General features: G+C 37.8%; 1 protein-coding gene across 3 annotated transcripts in view; it reads left to right on the forward strand.

The window, feature by feature from the left end:
- Window positions 1–782: 782 nt before the first annotated feature.
- The window catches only part of LOC140526801 (arginase-1), a 28519-nt gene continuing 6738 nt past the window's right edge, over window positions 783–22563 (forward strand). Inside the window, exons 1-5 of one of the 3 annotated variants that reach the window (XM_072643341.1) lie at window positions 783–945; window positions 10996–11068; window positions 11625–11753; window positions 20338–20410; window positions 22008–22182. In XM_072643341.1, the coding sequence (XP_072499442.1) occupies window positions 11697–11753; window positions 20338–20410; window positions 22008–22182 (305 nt within the window). In that variant the 5' untranslated portion in view covers window positions 783–945; window positions 10996–11068; window positions 11625–11696. Of the gene's footprint in view, window positions 946–10995; window positions 11069–11624; window positions 11754–19781; window positions 19858–20337; window positions 20500–22007; window positions 22183–22563 lie in introns of those variants that run through there. The other 2 variants (XM_072643343.1, XM_072643342.1) reach the window with 2 other exon arrangements.

Raw genomic sequence — 22563 nt, forward strand, 5'->3', positions numbered from 1 at the left:
CAGCTTATCAATGTCTTTCTAAAAACATGGCACCTAGAACTGAAGACATTACTCCAGATGTGGCCGGACAAGGGCAGAGAACAGCAGGATTATCACTTTGCTGTTTCTGGACAAGATGACTCTCTTAATCCAGCTCAAATTCACATTGGATATTTTTGACTATTTGTTGTTCATATTAAGTTTGCAGTCCATTAAGAGCCTCTGATCTGTCTTATCTCACTGTGTTTACAACTTATTCAACTAAGAAAATTCCTTTCTCATGAGCCTTAGAAAGATTACATGATTAGACTAAAGATGAACTGAAATGAAAAGGACAGTGAGGGTTCAACTAGATGGGGCACAAACCTCCGTTTTCTTGTCTGTTAAATAAAGGGTATGACTAGATGATCTCTAATATCCTTTCCAGTTCCAAAACTATGGTCCCACCAGTCAGATTAACCTACCGATTTCCCATTTTGCATTTTCAAATGTTTAATGTATACTCTACTGTCACTAAAAACTGAACATATCAAAAACAAACATTTTATTCCCCCAAAAGTGTCCCACAGACTCTTAGAGCTATAAGGACTCTTAGGAAACATTGTGTTCAATTAATTTCACATTTCCCAATCAAATATTTTCTCATTTGATCCTTAAAACAACCCTGGGGGAAAGGTGCTATTATATATTTACAGGTGAGAAAACTGAGGCAAATCAGGGGTTAAGTGACTTGCCTATGACCTCACAGTTAGCAAGTATGTCAGACAGAATGTGAACTCAGGTCTTTCTGAGTTCTACCATCTAAGTGACTCTAGATGTTGAAAAAGGAAGTAATAACTATTAACTACTGACATTTCAATAATTCCTTAAAACTTCCAAATAAGATCTTAGATTTGAACTCGGACATGACCTTAGAAAACTGAGAAGGTATCTCATTTTGTGGAAGTGGTACTGATGACCAGAATGGTAAGTGGCTTGACCAATATCCCTTAAGGTAGTATGAATAAGAAGCTAGAATTCAAACCAAGGTTTCACATCCAGCACACTCCCCCCTGTGCTATGCAGTCTCCTCAGATCTGAAATCATCTGTTCTGAATGATACCACGCATTTTTTTTCCAGACCTTCACCCACCATCCCTTTAATAATGTATTATAGAACTTCGCCAAGAATCAAACTCAAATTCCCTTTTGCAGTCCCTATTTCCTTCTCTTTCTTGAAAATGGTGATGTTTGTCCTTCTTTGATTCTACAGTACCTTTCCCATTTTCATGATCTTTCCATGATTTCCAGTGATAATGTTTAATATAAAATTTTAGAATAATCTCTTTGTTCTCTCTGAAGCAAACTCAGAGGGTGCCTCTTCCTATGTCAACAAAGCCAGCCAAGGCTGACTCTACATTCCTTAAGGAGACCTTTAAACTAAGACACTATCTTGAATAATGGGACGTTTTCCATATCTTAATATTTGTAGACCTACACTATGTTATGGCATGTTAATGGTAAAGAAAACACAGACATCTTAGGTCGTAATTTCTATTGAACTTTGTTTACCCTTTCCTATGTCAGTTATCTGTTTAGGGCAGGAAGCCTGCCACTTATTAGTGGTGGGATTTCCGAGACATATGTTTACCCAGCTTGGAATCCCAAGGCCTGACCAATATTGCTTTGCTAATTGTCCTGTCTTACTGAATTTATGATTTGTTCAACTAGGAGAGTTCTTTTCTCACGGCAAAATGTATATAGGCCAGAAGATTTCTGCACTGGGTAGCCAGAACATTTCTGGCTCCATAATGCATTATGTTACCGTTGTCTTTAATAGGGAATTGATCAATTAATTAATTAAATCATAAAATGTATGCATTAGCCTGTTGCCTTTTCTTCAACAAGTTTTCAGGTCAACACCAACAATTACTCAGCAATGTCATGGGTCAATTCAATGCCCAAGAGTACAGCTTGTCTTGGCCTGATGACTAGATGTATTTAGGTGGCTTAGTCAATAGATCACTGGACTTGGAGTTAAGTTTGAAAAGTTTGAAAAGCTCATTAGATGCTTACTAGTTACATAACCCTGAGCAAGTGACAACCTCTGTTTGTCACAGTTTCCCGAGGGCTAATGAGAATAATGACTGATAAAATAGTAACAACTGCTCAGGGTTGTTGTGAGGAGGAAACGAGATACTACTCTTAAAACTCTTTGCAAATCTTTTATTTTTTTTTTGAGGCAATCAGACTTGTCTAGGGTTACACAGCTAGTATATGTCCGAGCCCATATTTGAATTCAGGTCTTCCTGACTCTAGAGCCAGTGCTCTATCCATCATGCAACCTAACTGCCCTCACTGTGTGAATTTTAAAGTGCTATCTATTAGAAAATCTAGCTACTCTCTTGCTGTCTCCATATGCATTTTGGGTATCCTTTTTAACCATTTTCGTTCCTTTTCAATGCAAAAATGATTCTCCTTGGTCTAGAAAAGAAAGGAAAATAGGAATAGAATAGCTAGTTCCATTTCTCCATCAATGGTCATCCTTATCTTGAGACACTGAGCATCAGTTCTATCTCCTTTTCTCACCTTCCTCTTTTCTCTTGATTAGCTAAAACAAACAAAAACAGAAAGCTTTTTGTTGTCCTTAGCTGTCATTCTGGATTGGGGATTTTCTTTCATCATATTTAGTTTTTTCTCAGCTCCTTGTAAGCCACAGAACTTCTGACTTTGTTCTTTTTTTTAGTTTTCAACATTCACCTTTATAAGGTTTTGAGATCCGAATTGTTTTCTCCCTCCCTACTTTTACCCCTCCCCAAGGCAGTGAGCAATCTGATATAGGCTATATATGTACAATCCTATTAAAGATATTTCCACATTAGTCATATTGTGAAAGAAGAATCAGAACAAGAAGGAAAAACAACAAGAAAGAAAAAAAAGAGAGAAAATAGCGTGCTTTGATCTTCATTCAGACTCCATAGTTCTTTCTCTGGATGTGGATAGCATATTCCACCTTGAGTCTTTTGGAGCTCATTCATTGGTTCCCCAAGTGGGTGATACCCCCTGCTGAGGGGAGTTGGAATGATCCAGGGGTTCAGGAGCAGCCTTGGATGTAAATCAGGGGCATTGAATAAAAATAAGGAAGCCATGAAAGCATAAGGAAAGAAGAGAAGACAGGAAAATTTTGAAAAACCATTTGTACATTCATCTGTTGTGTAACAGAGGTAAAGTAATGATTATAATATTTTCCAAATAAACACAAAAAATGCAAGTTATAAGTGATCAGTGGTCAAATCCACCAACAGATCTTAATAAGCAAGTGCTGGCAGGCTACCTGTTGGGAAATCCAGCATGCATGAGAAGGAATATGTGCATGTAATGACTTGTTTATAGTACTCTACTATATGGTTACATGATATAATGTTACATCATCGAAATTTCAATGCAGGAAAAAGAACACAAATTTACAATAAGTTATTAAATTTAAGATGCATCATTTTAAAAAGTATATACACACATATTTTTGAAATGACACAAATTTTTTTAAAAATTGTCAAAGGGTTAAAGAAAGTAGATTTCCAGGGGTGTGCTGAATAAATTTTTTTTGAAAAGGTGATGGTAGACCAAATAAAGTTTGGGAACCTGTATCTTAGATCATTGTATTGCTGAGAAGAGCTAAGTCTGTCAGAGCTGGTCATCACATAGCATTGCTGTTACTGCATATAAGACTCTTCTGCTTCTGCTCATTTCACTTGGTATCCGTTCATGTGAGTCTTTCCAGATCTTTCTGAAATCTGTCTGCTCATCATTTCTTTTAGGACAATAGTGTTCCATGACATTCATATAACATAACTCGTTCAGTCATTACCCAATTGACATGTATCCCGTCGATTTCTAATTCTTTGCCAACACTAAAAGAGCTGCTATAAATATTTTTGTACATGTTGGTCCTTTTCCTGTTTTTTTTTGGTCTCTTTGGGATACTGACCTGGTAGTGGTAATGATGGGTCAAAGCATACGCACAGTTCTAAAGCCCTTTGGGAATAGTTCCAAATTGCTCTCCAGAATGATTGGATCAGTTCCAACTACACCAACAGTGCATTAGTGTTCCAACTTTCCACATCTTCTCCAACATTTATCATCTTCTTTTTTTGTCATATTAGCCAAAATGATAGATGTGAGGTGGTACTTCAGAATTGTTTTAATTTGCATTTCTCTAATCAATAGTGATTTAGTGCATTTTTATATGACTATAGATAGTTTTAATTTCTTCATCTGAAAATTATCTGTTCATATCCTTTGATAAGTTATCAGTTGGGAAATGACACGTATTCTTATAAATCTGACTCAGTTCTCCATGTATTCTAGAAATGAGAACTTTATCAGAGACACTGGTTGTAAAAATTGTTTCCCAGCTTTCTGTTTCCCTTCTAGTCTTGGTTCCATTGGCATTGTTTATGGAAAAACTTGTTAATTTAATGTAATCAAAATTATCCATATTGCATTTCATTATGTTTTCTATCACCTGTTCAGTAATAAATTCTTCCCTTCTCCATAGATCTGACAGGTAAACTATTCCTTACTCTCCTAATTTGCATATGGTATCACCCTTTATGTCTAAATTATTCCTCACTTTATTGTTACACAATTGTTACCTGCCCTGTTTTTCATCTTCTTTAAGTTAAAATATACACATGTGCATATATATGTATACACATACACATATATAGTTAATTGATGAGTTGTGCTCATTCATCTTCATCTTTAAGCAGTTTCCCTTGTCTGTCTTATTTGGAATTGTTTCTTTTCATGTCTTTAGAATTTCATTCTTGAGCACTTTCTGTCTCTCCTAAGCTGATTTTTCCCATAGAATATCAGGCCATGAAAACTTACCTAACCTAAATCTGCTCTTTTAAAATCTAAGGGCACATGTCAGACTATGCTTATTCCTTACCATCTCTATCACAAATTCTAATTGGGAAAACTTGGTCCCTCCTAAAATTCCCACCAATACTTTTCTTTTCTTAGAATTTTTTTTATTTTTAAAATTCAAAACTTAACAACCTCCAAATAAAGATCATTCCTATAGATATAGCAGAACAGAAAGAGGATTTTATATGAATCTGTGAATCTCTGTTATAGACAACTTGCTTTTCTATTTAAGTCTAAAATAAATTCAAAATATAACTTTCAAAGCTGTCCTGCTTGTCTATCTCCTCCTGGCCTTCTGCTTTTTAAAAAAAATGCTTCAGTGATACCCTTTTGTTTATTTTTCTTTTTAGAAGGGAGAAATTTCTATTCTTAGTCTCCTCCCTCCAACCTCTCCTTCCCCAATGAAAAAAAAAGAAAATCAAAACTCTTGTAACATATATGTATATAGATATTCATATATAATAAAGCAGATCAAATTCCTACATTGTCCACGTCTGAAAACGTTTTCCTTATTTTGCAGCTTGAATTTATCACATCTCTCTCAAGAAGCCATCACAGGTCTTCTGAAATTGTAGTTAGGTTACCATCATTTCCTTTACAGAAATTAGTTCTTCCTTGGTGAGAATTAGAACCAGACTCTCATGTTCTTTCAATATTCCTCCAACTTTTGAAAGATAAAATTCTGATCAAATGATTTCAGAAAAACCTGGGAAGAGTTATAGGAGTTAATACAAAGTAAGTGAACACTGTAGAGAGCACTTTACACAGTACTGGTAAAAAAAATTGCAATAAAATTTCACTATCCACTGTGAATGACTTGGCTGTTGGGAGCAATACATTGATTCAAGATAATTCTGAGAGACTTACAATGAAAAATGCTATCCACCTCCAGAGAAAGAACTGATGAAATCTGAATGCAGACTAAAGCATATTTTTTTTTGCTTTTTTTTTTTTTTTTTTTTACAACATGGGTAGTATGGAAACATGTTTCGCATAATTTCACATATGTAATCTACATAAAATTGCTTTCCTTCTTGGGGAGGGGAGGAAAGAGGGAGAGAATTTGTAACTCAAAATTTTTTAAAGTCAATGTTAAAAAATGTTTAAAAATTGTCATCAAAGATAATCAGGATATTGTTAGCTCTTCTGCTTTTGACAGGATGATATCTGCAGAAGATGCCTGAATTATTGAAACCTCCTATCATTACTATACTGTGTTTCTGTTCCAAGCTGGTGGTTTGTTTCCCAAACTTTTCATCCATTCTTTCCCTTTGTCCAAGTGGTCACTAAAATACTCTGAGGTCAATCTCACTTCTATTTCTGATTCTGTTGATTATCAACAAATGCTCTCCATTATGCTTTTTCCTCCCCTACCTGGTTCCTGGGTCTCTTTACACATGTATAACATTTTAATACTTATTTCTGCCCCTCTTTTTTTTAACCTATTCTGTTCATTTTCTACATTCTATATTTTACATTCCCAGAACCATATTCCCTTCATGGAATGTAGTCTTATCTCACCAGATCTCAGTAATACTTGTGGAGGTCCAGTTTGCTTCCTTTCAGAAGGATCTCTATTTCACTTTGCTTGTTTCTCTTGAACAACCTAGCCCCAAATGAAACTCAAATACTGGCCACTTTCTGAACATGTCCCAGGTTCCCTTTGCTGATTCCTATCTCATGCTTGGAATGCTTCTACTCCCTTCTCCCTATCTTAGTTTGACAATATTTTATTCAGCCTTCTAGCCCCACCCCAAATCCCCTCATAAAGCCTTCCCTGATCTTCCAAGTCAGAAATAATTCCTTATTTGTTTCTTTCATAATGTATTATTACTTATTATATCTCCCTATGCATTTATCATATATTTAATTTCAAATGGAATAATAATATATGTATAAAGTGCTGTGCACACCTTCATATGTTTTATTAATGTAGTGATGATCATATCAATTTATAGACACATCTTATTTCTTCACTAGATTTTCAACTCATTTTAGATAGGGACCATGTCATAAATCTTGTGTAGAGATGGAGTATAGGAAGACTAAGTTGTTATTGTTTTGTTTATCAAAATACAACACCCAAAGTCAGATTTCGGGGCAGATATGACAGATATGTATGATAATATGAGCTAAAGATATAGAGAATAATTGCTTTGCTTTCTCAGTTTACTGTTTGTTCAAAGTGCAAATTAATTTGCAGGCTAATTCAAAATCTAGTCATCTGTAACAAAGGGTTTTAACCTCCACCCTTATTTAACGGGAAAAGGAAAGGACTAACATTAGCCTTGGGGCATTCTCCTTGATTTTTGGTTTTTGTTAGCCAGTTTGTGAAGGAAGAATTGTGAGCCAGCCTTTATCTGGTTCTAGCCAGGTTCCAATCTCTCTAGTAAACTTGCTGAGGGTTTGACCTAGTCTGAAAGAGATGAGCCTGGGAAGTAACAAGGAGTAACATGTCAAAAGAATCTCAGAGCACCATTCACCAACTTACTGGGAACCAGTAGAGCAACGCAGCCAACAAAGAAGCTCAAAAACCAACAGAGAGTAAGTATGGGACCAGCAGAGATCAGTGGAGTCACATGCCCAGGGGGAACAGTCAAGTAAGAGAAACTAAGTGAAATCACCTCAAAATGTTAGCATCTTGCAGTTTTAGAAGTGTAAATTGCCCTTCCATGCTTATATTCCCCAAATCTGTCCCCCTTCAGTGCGATCTCTGTGCATGCGCACTCTCTCCATTCATGAAGTGTGTATTTGTGGGCCAAGTGTGTCCTAGGTTTATTGGGGAAAGGAAAAGAATGAATATTCCATTGCAAATTTCCTTACTATGTTATTTTATTAAATGTCTTTTCTTTGAACCAATGTTCTCTGGTTGATTAGAGAAAGAGTATACATATCAGTTAGGGCTCATAAGTTTTGATTTTGAGTAGATGTGGTCTCACAGAATATTAAATCTTTTCTGGGGATCCCATAGGTGAAAGGAGAATGCCTTAGGTACTACATTTACTTCCCCCATTACGCTTAAGAAAGTGTTTTGTGTATAATGAGTATTCAATAATTATATACAGAATTGAATTTCCTGTTGTTCTTTAACCTGGTAAGCAATTTAGAGCTTAGACAAACGTGCTTTCCAGTCTTGTCATGCCTCAGAATTATCTGAGTGGGGCTAGCAATTTGCTTCTACACCAGGGAAGGGGGAAACCAAGTCTTTGTAGTAAACAGTGACCCAGTTGCCTGGTGTAGTCCAACAACTGACTATCCTTTGGTGAATACTAATCATGGATACCAGGAGAAGCTATCCTAGAGGGAAAATCAGGGCTCCTAGGGGATGGAAAAAATGGGATATCCTTTCTTGGCATTTATCTAGTGGTTTTAAATTGACCATCATATGCTTTTTCTAAGCTAGTTGCAGGATCACTAAGTTACATTTTAAAAACACTTAGTCTGTACTGTGTAACCCTGAACAAACGACAACCTCTTAGTGCTCTAGGCTACCCTAAAACTGCAAGTTGCAGAGATGATATTGATATGCATTGGAAAAAGGAATTTTCTCACCTGGAAGTTCTCTATGCTATTGAAATTATAAGTTCCATTCTCATGCCTATAGACAAGACACAAACTAAGCAAATTCTAGGAGATAGCTTGGTATTAGTGTAAAATACACTAGACATGGAATAACATTCATTTTAATCCTGACTTTAACATTTATTAGCTTTATAAGCATAGGCAATTTGTCTTCTTCAAGTCTCAGCTAATAGTACTAGTGCTTCTTATTTTTACAAGATTGCTATAAAATGTGGAAATCATTTTGTAATGATTTTGCATCTGCCTGGGTTGAGTGAGAATCAGATGTTAAAGATAATCCTGAGGTAACTGGAAGGATGGTATTACCTTCAAGAATAAACGGGAAGCTCAGAAGACGGAGGCAGGGGAAAGAAAATGTCTATTTTGGACATGTTGAGTATGAGGTGCCTATAGGATATTTAATTGAAATTGTACATTAGAGTCAATTAGTGATGCTGCACTGTGGTTTTGGGGAGAGATTTGGGATGGGCATGTAGATCTGTGGGTAATCGACACAGTGATGGTAATCAAATGTACTGTAGCTGATGAAATCGCCAAAAGAGAAAGAATAGAGAGAAAAGAAAAGAAAACCTAGACAGAGTCTTGAGGATACACCCAATTAGTGGGTTTGGCATAAATGATAAATCAGCAAAGGAGACTGTGAAAGAGTAATGACATAGGCAGGAAAACAGGATGAAGCAGTCTCATGAAAAACCAGGGAAAGTATGTCAAACGATGCAAGATGAATAAAGTTAGAGAAGAGGCCACTAGTCTGGGACACACAGAGATTCTTAGTCACTTTGGAGAGAGAAGTTCCATCTGTATGATCAGATCACTCACTATTCAGATTATAAAACATTAAGAAAGTGAGAGGAAAGGAAATGGAGCGTTGGAGTATAGAGACTAATCTGCAGCCAGGCTGGTTCGAACAGATCTCTTGGTTTCTGGTTCCTGACAGGCCTTGTTGATGGTGGACTGGACAAGTGGGTGAGTTGCTTGGATGTTGGGTTGGGCCAAACAGGTCACTTGGGCAGCTAGGTAGAGCAGTGGATAGAGAGCTGGGCCTGGAGTCAAGAAGACCTGAATTCAAATCAGGATTCAGACACTTACTAGCTGAGTGACCCTGGGCAAGACACTTCACTCTGTTTGCCTCCGTTTCCTCATTTGTAAAATGAGCTGGAGAAGAAAATGGCAAACCAGTCCAGTATGTCTGCCAGGAGGACTCAGGAGAAGTTGGACATGACTGCAAAATGACTGAACAACAACAACAAAAACAGGTCACTTGGCCACAGGACTGATGCTGCTTCAGAATCTGCCTCTTCAGCTCCACCAGGAAGGCCACTTTGCCAGCCTTGACCAGGCAGACCACAACGCTGCAAGACTTTTCTCAAGGTGGTAGACAATCCATCTGCTAGAGTCTCGTGGCTTCCTCTTTGATGGGCAAGCTTCATTCTCCAACCACCTTTGGTTGCTGTCTAAGTTGGAGGGTTCTATCATCTCCAACTACTCTTACTAGCAAAATGCTGCTGTGATCTTTCAATTAGGACTGTCTAGGATGGCCAGAAACTTCTCTTTTACTTCCTAAATGACTCAGTTAAGGAGGCTTGTGATCTCCTGGTAGAATATGGAAGGAATCTTGCTTTCAAAGTCAGTTTGCTCAGTAATGGATTCTATCTTTATGTTTGGTAATCTGTCCCAACTCAGTCCTCTAGACCTCAGACCTCTAGATTCCTCTTGTAATCTCATGTAGATGAGTGCCTGGAGAGAGAGTGTAGTTGGTACATTGGGGCAAGTTCTTTGTCTCCTGGTTTATTCAAATGCAATCAAACTCTTCCTAAACTGTGGAATGTTTATTTTGTAGCAGAAGACTGGCTTTCCATTTCAATGTCTGTTTCTTGCCTACTTCAGCCAGACCCCACCCTATTATATCTGGACCTGTATCCCCTGGGTCTCCCAGTGTTTTTGATTTGGGTTTTTCTAATCCATTTTTCACATAGCTACCAAAATAATCTTCCTTAATCCCAGGCCTAATAATGTCATTCCCTCATTCACAAACTTTCAATTGTTCTCTGTTGCCTATGGTGTAAAATAAAAAGTGCTTAGTCTGACATTTAAGGGCTTTTATAATCCACCTCTAATTTATTTTTTCAGCCTTATTTGACATCACTCCCCTTCATGCTTTGTCCATTCTATTCTACAGAAACTGGGCTATTGTTTCTAAAATTCAGAAGTGTTATCTCCAGTCTCCATCTCTGAATCCCAAGATTTTAGTGGGGTACACACCTCACCCCGCCCCCCCCCGGGGGCCCACACCAATCCTCGAATGCACTCTCTTTATCTTTTCCCAATTACTAGTGCTTTGTATTTAAATAGGTGCACTTTTTTACGTGTGCTTCTTCTCTCCTCCGTTAGATTATAACCTGTTGTGATCTGTGATTGGGGTTATTTCACTCTTTGTACTCATATCCCCAGGACCTAACATAGCCCACCATATAGCAGACACTTAAATACTTGTTGATTGATGGATCAATGTCTACCTTTCAGAATCCTCTTCCTTCAAGGCTCATCTCAAGGGTCACCTCCTCCAGAATACCTTCCTAGATCCCACCACCTCAAAGTAAGCTCTTCACCTTCAATATTTCCTAGAACATTCTGCCTGGATCTCGCTTTTGCCCCTGTCATAACTTACTATATATTATAGATGTAACAAGAGACTGGAAAAAATGCAAGCACTTTGAGGGCCACAATTTATTCTGGTTTTGTCTTTGTATTTTGAATATCTTGCTTAAATAAGTACTTAATAAGGTTTAATATATAAATTAAATTAAAATTTAATTAATTAATTAATTAATGTAATAAAGAGATGTCTGTTAAATTGATTCATCAGATTCTTTGGTGCTGAACAAGTGCATGCTATCTATTTGGGAAAGCATAGCTAATCATTTTGCTGGGTAAAAATTCATTAGGATGATTTGAATTAGCTAGATTCCTGTAGTTATGTTCATTCCAGTCTATGGTGAGCTCAAGGACAACTAGCTGGGATTGGGGAATTTTGTTGACACAAGTGGAATCCTACTGTTCTGGAGGCGGGAGAAGTTTCTTTCTCATCAACATAAAGGTAAACAGCCTCAACCCTATTATAAATGGAGCCTAAAGTGCCCTCTATCACTCAGAGCTGCAGCTGGCACAGGGAGAACTACCTGTCTGTCCTTTTGGAATACAGATAAGAGGAGGATCAGGACAGTATGAGTTCCAAGCCAAAGTCAGTTGGGATCATCGGAGCTCCTTTCTCAAAAGGACAGGTAAACAGCCTCATTTGTCATTCTCATTCTTTTAAATGTATAGCTATGGTATGGATTTTGTTAAATGTTTTTTAATGTTTAAAATACATGTCTGGTGCTTTTGATGGTCTCTGGCTATGTAGACCTGCAGAGTTATTATCAAAAAGTCACTTAATTCTGTGGAACATTTGGAGTTGGGTCACAGCCCAGCTTATTCAACTGCTTCTGATCTCTGCCAAAGTTAATTATATTTGGATCTCTCTCTTGGTTTTTGGTGATCAGGTGGTTTAGAAATGAAAAATAAGTAATTTCATCTAAATTGCAATGAAATTTTAGCACTTTAATTCTCCATACTAAAGTGGTTTTTTTTTTTAGTTTAGAAAATGCTGGCTTTAGTCATTTAATCAATGCCTAGAAAACCTCATAAAGTAAGTCAAAATTAGACTATCAATTTGCATAATTTTAGAGTGATTGCTTTATACATAGTGCATTTTTTTGAGTTTAAATGATTTATCTTTGACATTGAACTTTAATGGCAATTGTTAACTGTTAGCCAGTTACCATGTAGATGGAATCTTTTATCAAACAATAGAATTTCTTTTCAGAAAATACCAACAGTAACCTAATATTCAGTTGGCCACTTGGAGCTTTATTATAATCTCACTCGACAATTGAATCATAAAGAACTGGAAGATATTTTGAAAGACATCAAATTCAACTTCCTCATTTTATTGATGAGAAAACTGAGGCACAGAGAGGTTAAGTCACTTGTCTCCTTTCTATTTCAATTGAATAATAATAATATTTACATATGGTACTTTAAGATTTATAGTGTGGTTTATCCACTTATTATTTAAGCTCCTATTAGGACAAGACACCTTACATGAACTATCTTTCCTTGCCTCCCACTTTGTAACGTATTAACAAGGTAACAAGAACATGTTGCCCTGTGAATTTCCAAAAACACTATCTCTGATCATGTGGAAAATGTTATACAAACCTATAGTCAGTTGTTACCTGCACTTCAACTCAGATATTCGGTCACTAATTAAAATGGGAAAAATTAAGACAGGAAAAGCTGAGAATGAACACAGGAAGATCAAATAACAAAGACACTTTCATGTGATGCTTTCTCTTAAAAGATATTAATGACCAGGAAGAGGAGAAAAAATGCACCTTCCTTTATCCCTTCTTTGCAGAGGTGGGGGATCATAGGTGTGGAATATTATATTTACTATTCAATTATCTCAATGTGTTAATTAGTTCTGTTGACCTGCTTTTTCTTCTTTCTGTTTTCTCCCTTCCTTCCTTCTTTCTTTAAAAAAAAAAATTAGATAAGGAATGGCTTTCAAGGGAGAGGGAAGAAAAAATGAAGGTAATATTCAGAAGTGAAGGTATTTTTAAAAAGATATTTCTTTACTTTTAAGGGTCCTTCAGTCCCTTTTCCCTGGCTTGAATGGTTTTCCCTACTTATCAGGGACTTAAAAAAAAATTTTGAATTCTCAATTATAACTTGCATTTTTCATGACCAAGCTTAATATTGGCAAAGATTATAAAGTGCAGAAAGTAATAGAACCTGCTAAAAGGGTATGTGGATGACAGTCAAAATTATTTCTGTACTTTTCAGATACCCCTATAATTCTTTTTTCAAAGGGTAGGGAGAGTCACAAAATAGAAAAAGGGAATATTTTGCAGAACCAGGAGGGTTCCTTGAGATCATGTATTTAGAACTCTAGGGAACCTTTTTAGCTTTCTAGCTTCTTCATTTAAAAGATAAATCAACTAAAGCCTGGGGCATTGGGGTGGGGTGGGGTAGAAATACTTGTTCTTGGCCATGGCAGAGTCAGAATTCAAACCCAGGTACTCTGACTCTATATGTAGCTCTCCTTCCATGGTATCATATTAGGAAAAGTACTAAAAAACCCAGCCTATTCTAATGAAAACACAAAACATAATTCTGTTAGGCTGCTTCCTGGAACAGTTTACATGAAAGATGGAAACGAAATAACTAAATAAGCCAACTTTGGCTCCTGTGGGTGGACATGCTATCATCAATCTACCAGAGTGCCTTGACTTCCCAGTCAACTAATAGTAATTTGACTAGTTTTCAGATCTGCTGGGGCAGATTAGCACTAATACAAATATATGGGTGATGGGCCCTATGCTCTGGGGGGCTGGGCACAGCCTAGCAAAAGTAGATTGATCCAAAGAAGATGTCAGCAAATTGGTTGGGGAAGGGGGAAAAATCCCTAACACAAATGGATCCAAGAGGGAAAGATCAATAACGAATGGGACTGATTAACTTTGAAATTTGAAAAAAAAAAGGAAAAACATGCTATATTTTAGCAAGTAAATGTGATTCTTGCCAAATTAGAAGTCTAAACCATGCAGATTGGTTCTAATGAATGAGAGATGAAAAGAAATTAAGGAAAGCATTGGGACCAAGCAAAATATAATAAGTATCAATTAACTACATTTTTAGAACAAATTATCGGGAAGGAAGGGAAGAAGTTGAAGTTGTGAAGAGTATCTGTTCATTTTCCTTGAGAAGAAATATTAACTTAATTTAAGTTGATATGATCTAGTCCTGGGGAGAGAAGTACTCATCTTTATATAGAACTTTGCAGTAGACAAAAGTGAAGAGTTTTCTTTGTTGAAAAGACTTCTTGGGAAAGAGATTATTAAATAAAAGGATAACAGCTTAAAGAGAGAATCCATTACCCTACCCTTTAACCCCAAGCTGTACCATTTTTGCAGCATTGTTAAAAGTATATTAGAATCTCTTGACTTGTTCACAAATATGTTTCCACTTGTATTGTACTCCCCCCACCCCATTTAGAAACCATTTTTATACAAAATAGAGTAAGCAAACGGACAACTTTTAATGTCTTCATAGCTGAAATGCTTCTGGGTGCATTCAAGCGAGTTCTACGAGTTCTGTGGTTTTTCTCCCAACCCTAATTCCTGGGAGTGGCTTATAGCATCCCTGGAATTTGTCCTTCCTATCCCTGGTCCAGCTTCAGCTTCTGATCACTTGGCCCTATCCCTCCCCATCCTAAGTAACTTCTTCAGACCAGTGCTAAGCAGTCAGGGTATCAAGGGTGGAGGGGAAGGAGCAGAGAGATAAATGTATCTTCTGTTGTAGATCTTGAAATAGATGTATATAAAATACCTTGAAAGTCTCAAATTGATGCCAAAAGGTCAGTTTTTCTTATTATTATATGGTCAGAGAGTGACAGGATCCAAAGAAACACTAATTCATCTTGGCGAGCTGCTCGGAGTCTTCTCTGCTCTGACAATCTACAGGGTACCTGAGCTCAGTCAGGCAAACTTGTGTTGGATTCCTACTTCTTATCCTTACAAGCCTGGTAACCACTGGCAAATCACTTTACATCTCTGAACTTCAGTTTCCTCATTTTTAATGTGAGGATAATGATACCTGGATTATTTTTATATCACAGAGTTGTTTTGGGTTTTTTTTGGAGGCGGGGTTCAAATGCAAGTGCTTTGCAAACTTTAAGTGCTATATTAATGTTTGCTGTGTTTGTGATTAAATGCTTACAGTATTTCTGAACCAAAGCCTCAGCACAGAATATGAGGGAGGTATTTACAGTTTAGCAGGGAGAGGATAACATGTTTCTTGGAATTTAGATCTAGAAGAGGCTTTGAAGATCATCTAGTACATCCCTTCCCCCATTTTATGGCTGCAGAAACTGAGACACTGATAGAGTGAAATGGCTTCCCCAAGGTCTCATAGGGAATTACACAGAAAGAGAAGTGATTTGAATGAGGTTCCTTTGACTTCAAAGCCAGTACTCTTTCTATCACACCACATTTGAATCAAATAATCTTATGTTATTATATAAAACCAGTACTACATGATATTATGTGCATAATAGGACCAAAACAAAAGAGAATGAGATCTAGTTTAGGTGACTATTGGTGAAACAAGTTAGGATGACAATAAGAGCCAACCTGGTTTTACAGGAGCTTGTCTTAATGCTGATTGTCAGAATAAAAATGAGTAATTGCTGTTCCTAGCCCAGTGCCTACAATATGAGTTTGTTTCCTGTGTCTCAAGCATACTGCATGTCACCGTATGAGATCATTCCCCTGCTGTGTACACACCAGCTATGGGAGTGATGCTAAAAGTCCACCTTCCATTAAATCAGTGTTATCATTATGCAGCAATGAAGTTTGATGGGAGAGGATAGTGTGAGCACCTAGTTCTAATTTGGCAGTGTGATATTCAGGACAGAGTAGGACAAGGCCAAAGAACCATTGTCAGCTCTGAAATTGGCCTCACTCACCTCTACACCATTAGCCAACAAAATAAATAGCTATTGATTAACTTGTCTGTTTGACTTCTACCCAATAATAGGATAGGGTTTAACAGGGTGGGCTGGGGAAGAGAAGGGAGAAAGATACACTTACGAACAAAGCGGTAGCTTTCTCTCCAGTGGAACAAACAAGAGTAGACATTTGATCAATTGGTATTTCATGTCAACAACTTCCTTGAAGCAGACATAAACTCATTTGCAAGAACGTTGCTCCTCTCTGGCCAAGGAAAGTTTAGGGGGTGGTTTTGTTGTTTAAAAAACTTCAGTTGAGAGTCTCCTTTTAAACTTTGGGATTTCTGCTTTTGAAACACAAAACAAGTTTATATCCTGCTTTTCAAAGCCTGGTTGAGATGTCACTGACTCTGAAAAGCCTGTCTGTAATCTACTCCCTTGAAATCTGTTCCATTGCTAATTTTCTCTCTGTCCTCAAATTACTGGAAGTTTACTTACCTTTGTACCTGGTTTTGGCCTCATGGTAGCATGCAAACATCTCAAGGTTAGAGTCTGTCTTTGTATCTCCAGCACTCCTGGGTCCAATCACCAAACACGGGGCTTTGCTCATAGCAGGAACTTAGTGAATATATGTAGCACTGAGATCAGTTTAATGCAAACATTAAAATACATGATTTTTAAAAGTTTCTTTTCCTTTATTGAAAGGAAGATCCACAAAATGCTGCCTGAACCCATGCTGTTTTATAACCCTGTTAACGTGTTGTGGACAAAACTTGTCTTAAAATCGACAAACACTGCTTGTTAAAAAAAAATTCATTGGAGCCCAATTGTGACACTATCCTTACAGAATTCGTTGCCTGTTTGACATCGTTTCACATAACAGCTCTGTTCTTCACAGAGCCAAAGAAGGGCATGGTGTGGGAAATATTGTTATAGCATTTTTTCAGCCTGGGCAGCTCGGTGGCACAGTGGACAAAAGGCTGGACCTGGAGCCAGCAGGATTCATCTTCCTGAGTTCAAATGTTGGCCTCAGGCACTTACTAGTTATGTGACTCTGGGCAAGTCATTTGACTGAGTTTGATTCAGTGCCTTATCTGTAAAATAAGCTGGAGAAAGAAATGGCAAATCGTTCCAGTGTCTTTGCCAAGAAAACCCCAAATGGGGTCAGAGAGTCAGAAATGACTGAAACTGATGAAGGCTGGGAAGGGGAATGAGACGGATGAAATTCTGAAGTCTCTCAAAGACTGTAGTACCAGGGGCAGGCTACCTGGAATGAATTCACAGACTCAAGCATTCTTGAGGCCAAGGTAAAAATGTATCATGCTTTTCAGTTGGCAAGAGTTCTTAGGAAACCGGTGACTTGAATGGAGTATAAGTAAAGTTTATATAGGATATTCTATAGTAAAACATGTGCCAAGTGTGATGACTAGGTGATCTAGGGTGGGAAAAGGGAGTGTTTAAGGAGTGGTTAGTTCTTAAAGGAACATGTACTTTTAGTATCCACTGCAGGTTTTTACCCAGAGTTCATCAGAAAATAGCCCAAGGTGGGGGCTACGTGGAGGTGTGGTTGTCACTAAGTCAACTAACTGTCAGGACAGACTAAGTAATACTAGGCTGCTCTCATCAACGTCTTGTTAGACAAGATAAATGTAAGGGAGTATACATATGTCTAAGTCTAGGATACATACGATTGGTCAGTGAGTAGTAAATGTTGTTAGCCAGTTCGGCCAGTACACAGCTGGTTCAAACTAACAGATTCTATAGGTGCAACTGGCTACTGTAGCAGAAAGAGAGATCAAAGCTTTGCTAAGACAGGCTGTGTCCTTGGGTGGGGTAGAAACTACCTAGCAAAGTGTTTTGCAGCTTGTAGAAATGTGATTTTTAAAGAAAAATATGATTTTTAGAATTGAGGTCCAAGCACAGGTAACCAAGCACCCCATCAAAATGAGTGAACAATACCCTCTTGACTGTCCATTATATGGAGAGTAGTTTGCTCCACCAGGAGAGATAAGGTATGAAGATAGCAAACTGCTCCCCTCCAGTGTCTTCATTATTACATTGAATGTAGTGGGTGGTGAAAGGAAAATTTTATCTAGATGGTCCTTCAAGTGATTTGAGAGAGCTGAGGAGAAGGCAGAGAATGACAAGGCAGTAGGAATGGTTAGATAAATTGCTTTGTTTTTTGTTTTTTGATTGTTTTTTTGATCAGTTGGGTTTTGGGTTTGCCATAGCTATTAAATTTTAAAAAATCTCCAACACAAGTGTCTTTTCCTAACGACTCCTCCTGCTCCTCAGAGAACTCTCCCTTGTAAACAAAGAAGTATATTGCATATGAACCATGGTGGTATTTGAGTGACATGGAATATTTTCATGTCATAAAAAAGATAAGTATGAAAAATTCAGAGAAACTTGGGAAGATTTGCATCAACTGATGCAGGGGAAACAGAAGCTAAAGAATAAATTACACAAGGACCACAATAATTTAAAGGAAATCAGCTCCTTTTCCTGCTATTGGCAACAGCTTTCTTCCTTTCCTTTCTCTCTTTGTTTTCTTTCAAGCTTTATTCACAGTGAGCTGGTAGGAGAAGACAAAGAAACTATCTCTGCACTTTGCTTTTCGGCTCCTCTCACAATCAGTCATCGACTAAGGGAGAAAAGGGTGAAGATTGACACTACATGGGAAGAAAGAAGTGAGCAGGAGGAGAAAGAAGGGAGACAATTATTAGATTCAATTTAGCAAGCTTTTATTAAGTCTCTGTTATATGCAAGGCATTGGGTTGGGTGCTGTCATTACCAACACAAATGTGAAACAGTTTCTGCCTTCAAGATCATGCTATATTCTATAGGCTAGAAACAGTAGACAGAAAAAATAATGAAAGAAGGGAGCTTGGGAAGAGGGTGTGTGTGTGTGTGTGTGTGTGTGTGTGTGTGTGTGTGTGTGTGTGTGTGTGTGTGTGTGTGTGTGTGTGTTGAGGGCAGAGTGAGTTTGGATTTATTACTATAGGTTGCCACCTGCAATTAAACTAGTCTGGTTTGTTTTGGGGATGAGAATTTTCCTTTTGTAATGATTCATTAAGGGTGAATCTAGATTACCACAGAGAAGGGCTGGCCTGCTAAATGATTATCTTCTACACATTTCATAACTAAACTCCTTGAGGGCAGGAGCAATTTTAGATTTTATCTTTATACCCCCAGTGCTTAAGATAGTGTCTGGTGCATAAGAGATACTCCATACTTGCTGGTTGGATGATCGGTTGATTTCTATAGTCAAGACAGGATGTTTTTGTCGACCAAAGCTACTAAAAGCAGATTGCTCAGTAGCATAGCCTTAGAGGTCTGAAAAGGAGGGCTTGGAAAAACAAGATATAAAATAAGGAAATAGAGACCTTGAACTTGCTTAAATATTTTGACAACTACATTTCAATCCAACTGGATCCTTTGTAATCCTATGTATTTCATCTTATGTATTTTAAATCAAAGGATAAAAGTTTCCTCTATCAGAGTCAGAAGCTAGGGGTGGAATCTATTTTTCTGAAAGGCAAAACATTAGAGGAGTTCATAGGTTTGGATCCCTGATCTAGAAAGAAATCTAGTAACAGTACCTTTCATGAGTTTTAAGGAATAAGAAGAAGAAGCTAGAATTCTCCTGAATCTCAAATCTGGACTTTTATCACCTACAAGTGTGGAAAGAAGAAACTGATTTATCTTACGGGTCCAAGAAACACGTACTTCTGTTCTGCATCCTAGGGCAGGAAAAGAGGGCCCCCTTGTGGACAAAGTAGACTTGCTCTGGTTTCATTTGTTAGCATCCCAAAGCATAAAGGAATATCTGAGTAAGTAACCCAGTGTGCTTCTAATCAAACACATCAGTCTGTTACTTTTTGTGGCTTCCTTTTACCTTGACAGCTAGAAGGGATTCCTACAGAACAGTATAATTTGTATGAAATTTCTTGAATCACCTCTGCACCATTTTTTTCAGTCACATCTATTTTGGCTTCAGTTAATTATCTGTTGAGTTATATTTATATATCCACATAAAATCTTTGGAGAAATTTTTTCACTATTCACTCTCCAAAAAAAATGAATCTTATATAGTGGGGGGAAAAAAGATCCCTAGCCTGAAGGACCTCGCAATCTGAGGGAGACACCCTGTAAACCTCTATATACAAGCAATAGTATATGTAGTCTATGTAGCCCTTTCGATTCAAGTATTTCAAAAAGATCATATGTAACAGGTGACATCCATTTCTTTACAGACTTAAGATATAAAAATGATTCACATCTGAATATATTATTTTTTTTCAAATCCTCAGCCACGAGGAGGGGTGGAAGAAGGCCCTACAGCACTGAGAGAGGCTGGCCTAACTGAAAAACTTCAAGAACAAGGTAACCGCCATCACAGGACAGAGATCATTGTGATTTACTCTCCTCAGTGAAGAAGGAAACAAGTTCATGTCAACGCATGGTGACTCAGGGTAGATCTGCCATTTTCTCCTTTCCAGCTGAAGGGCACAGAGACTGTGAAGAGCCATGAAAAAGAAGGATGAACTAGGGAGGAGACAGAAGCATTCAATAAACATGTGAATGAATGGATCCTCCAAGGGTGGAGTCCATGATCATTTCCCCAAGCCCCACCACATGGGTTGAGATAAAAAGATTAGCAGTGGTCAGGACATTATCTGATGTCCTCTTTGTAGAAATTCACCTTTTGTTGTTTTATTACTTCAGTCATGTCTGACTCTTCATGACTCATTTGGGGTTTTCTTGATAAAGATATTGGAATGGTTTGCCATTTCCTTCTCCAGCTCCTTTTACAGATGAAGAAACTTGAGGCAAATAGGGCTAAGTGACTTGCCTAGGGCCACACAGCTAGTAAGTATCCGAGGCCAGACTTGACCTCAGGTCTTCCTGACTCCAAATTCAGGTGTTCTATCCATTTCACCACCTACCTGCCCATAAGCCCAACTATTCAAGGGAAAATCCAGGCTGAAGGCTGGAGGGGTAGGTGGGTTTTTGTTTTTAACCTAGATTTGAGAGAATCAGGTCTAAGGACAATACTAGTCTTATGTTAGGCTTCCTCCTAAGGAACTATGTTTTTAATGGCATTAATATGTGTTTATAAATCTAAACACTTTGCTGTGTCCTATACAGAGCTAAGATTGTAGAACTCTAAGAACTTATATGACATGCCCAAGATCATATAATACAGGCTTTCCAAGCAGCCATCCCCCATTCTGGTTGTACATATAACTTTTTCAGCACTTACACTGCGCAGGTCTTCATGATTAATTTGCTAGTCTATTGGTGTCCATCAGGCCGCCAAGGCTAGGGTACACACCAGCAGCAGAACTTTCAGTTCATGATACTACTCTCTAGAATCTAGTGTAGACAGAATGGCCAGGTCTATCCTCACACTTGGTTCTCAATAATGTAGACAAACGAAGCCTTCTCTTTGTGTGTGAAGTAGTTTTTATTTCAAATTATTCCTTCAAAGAAACAAGTCATGGGCATGTTTGAGTTGTGGTCTTAATTAGTCACATGTTATGAACCTCTTTATAACATCAAAATTTCTATCGTGTAATTAGCTGGGGTACTTCAATGATACCACCTTTCCACACAATAATTTTATGAATTATGGCCATCCTCTCCTCCTTCACTCCCCGCCCCCCCCCCAAAAGAAAACCCCTAATCTCTGGATACCAACTCTGCAAAAACTCAGAAGTTATCTAGTAATGAAAGTCATCTTGTACTGACATCTTGTACTAGGCAGCTAAGCAGCACAGTGGATAAAGTAATAGCAGCCTACAGGGATGGGGGTGAGGGTGGCAATTGAGGTTATATATTTCCTCATAGGATAACAAAACAGGACCAAGTATTTTTTCAGAAAAAAGTCTCATTTCTGTAGCCTTATGCAGTGTTTTTTAAGGAGTCTAAGGCTAGGGTTGTTGAGGGTAACCTTTGTTTTTGTTTGTTTCCATTGCAGAGTGTGACGTGAAAGATTATGGGAACTTATCCTTTGTGGATGTGCCTAATGACACCCCCTTTCAAATTGTGAAGAATCCAAGGACTGTGGGCAAAGCTAATGAGCAGCTGACTAGGGTGGTAGAGGAAGTGAAAAAGAATGGAAGAACCAGTTTGGTACTTGGCGGGGATCACAGGTCTTACTTTATGATTATCACTGCATCCTCCAGACTTAAATAGTTCTGACTGTACCATTCTAAGAAACTACATCACATGTGGATAGCTCCTCAAGGTTTTTGAAGTATTCACAACTCTGTGAAGTGGGTCATTTCAGTATCATTCCCCTGTTTTGGGGTTGGAGCCAGAACTTGACTCCATATATTTTGGCTCCAAGGTCAAGTTCTTTTTGAGCCCTAAACACTGCTAAGAGAAGTTGGGAAGCTAATGTTGAGTAGAAATCACCAGGAGAATAGGGATGGTAAAAGCATTTATATAGTACTTACTATGTGCTAGGCAACTAGGTGGTGCAGAGAATAGAACACTGGGTTTGGAATCAGGAAGATTCATCTTCATGAGTT

Source organism: Notamacropus eugenii, chromosome 2 (genome assembly GCF_028372415.1).
Source record: "Notamacropus eugenii isolate mMacEug1 chromosome 2, mMacEug1.pri_v2, whole genome shotgun sequence".
Classification (NCBI taxonomy): Eukaryota; Metazoa; Chordata; class Mammalia; order Diprotodontia; family Macropodidae; genus Notamacropus; species Notamacropus eugenii.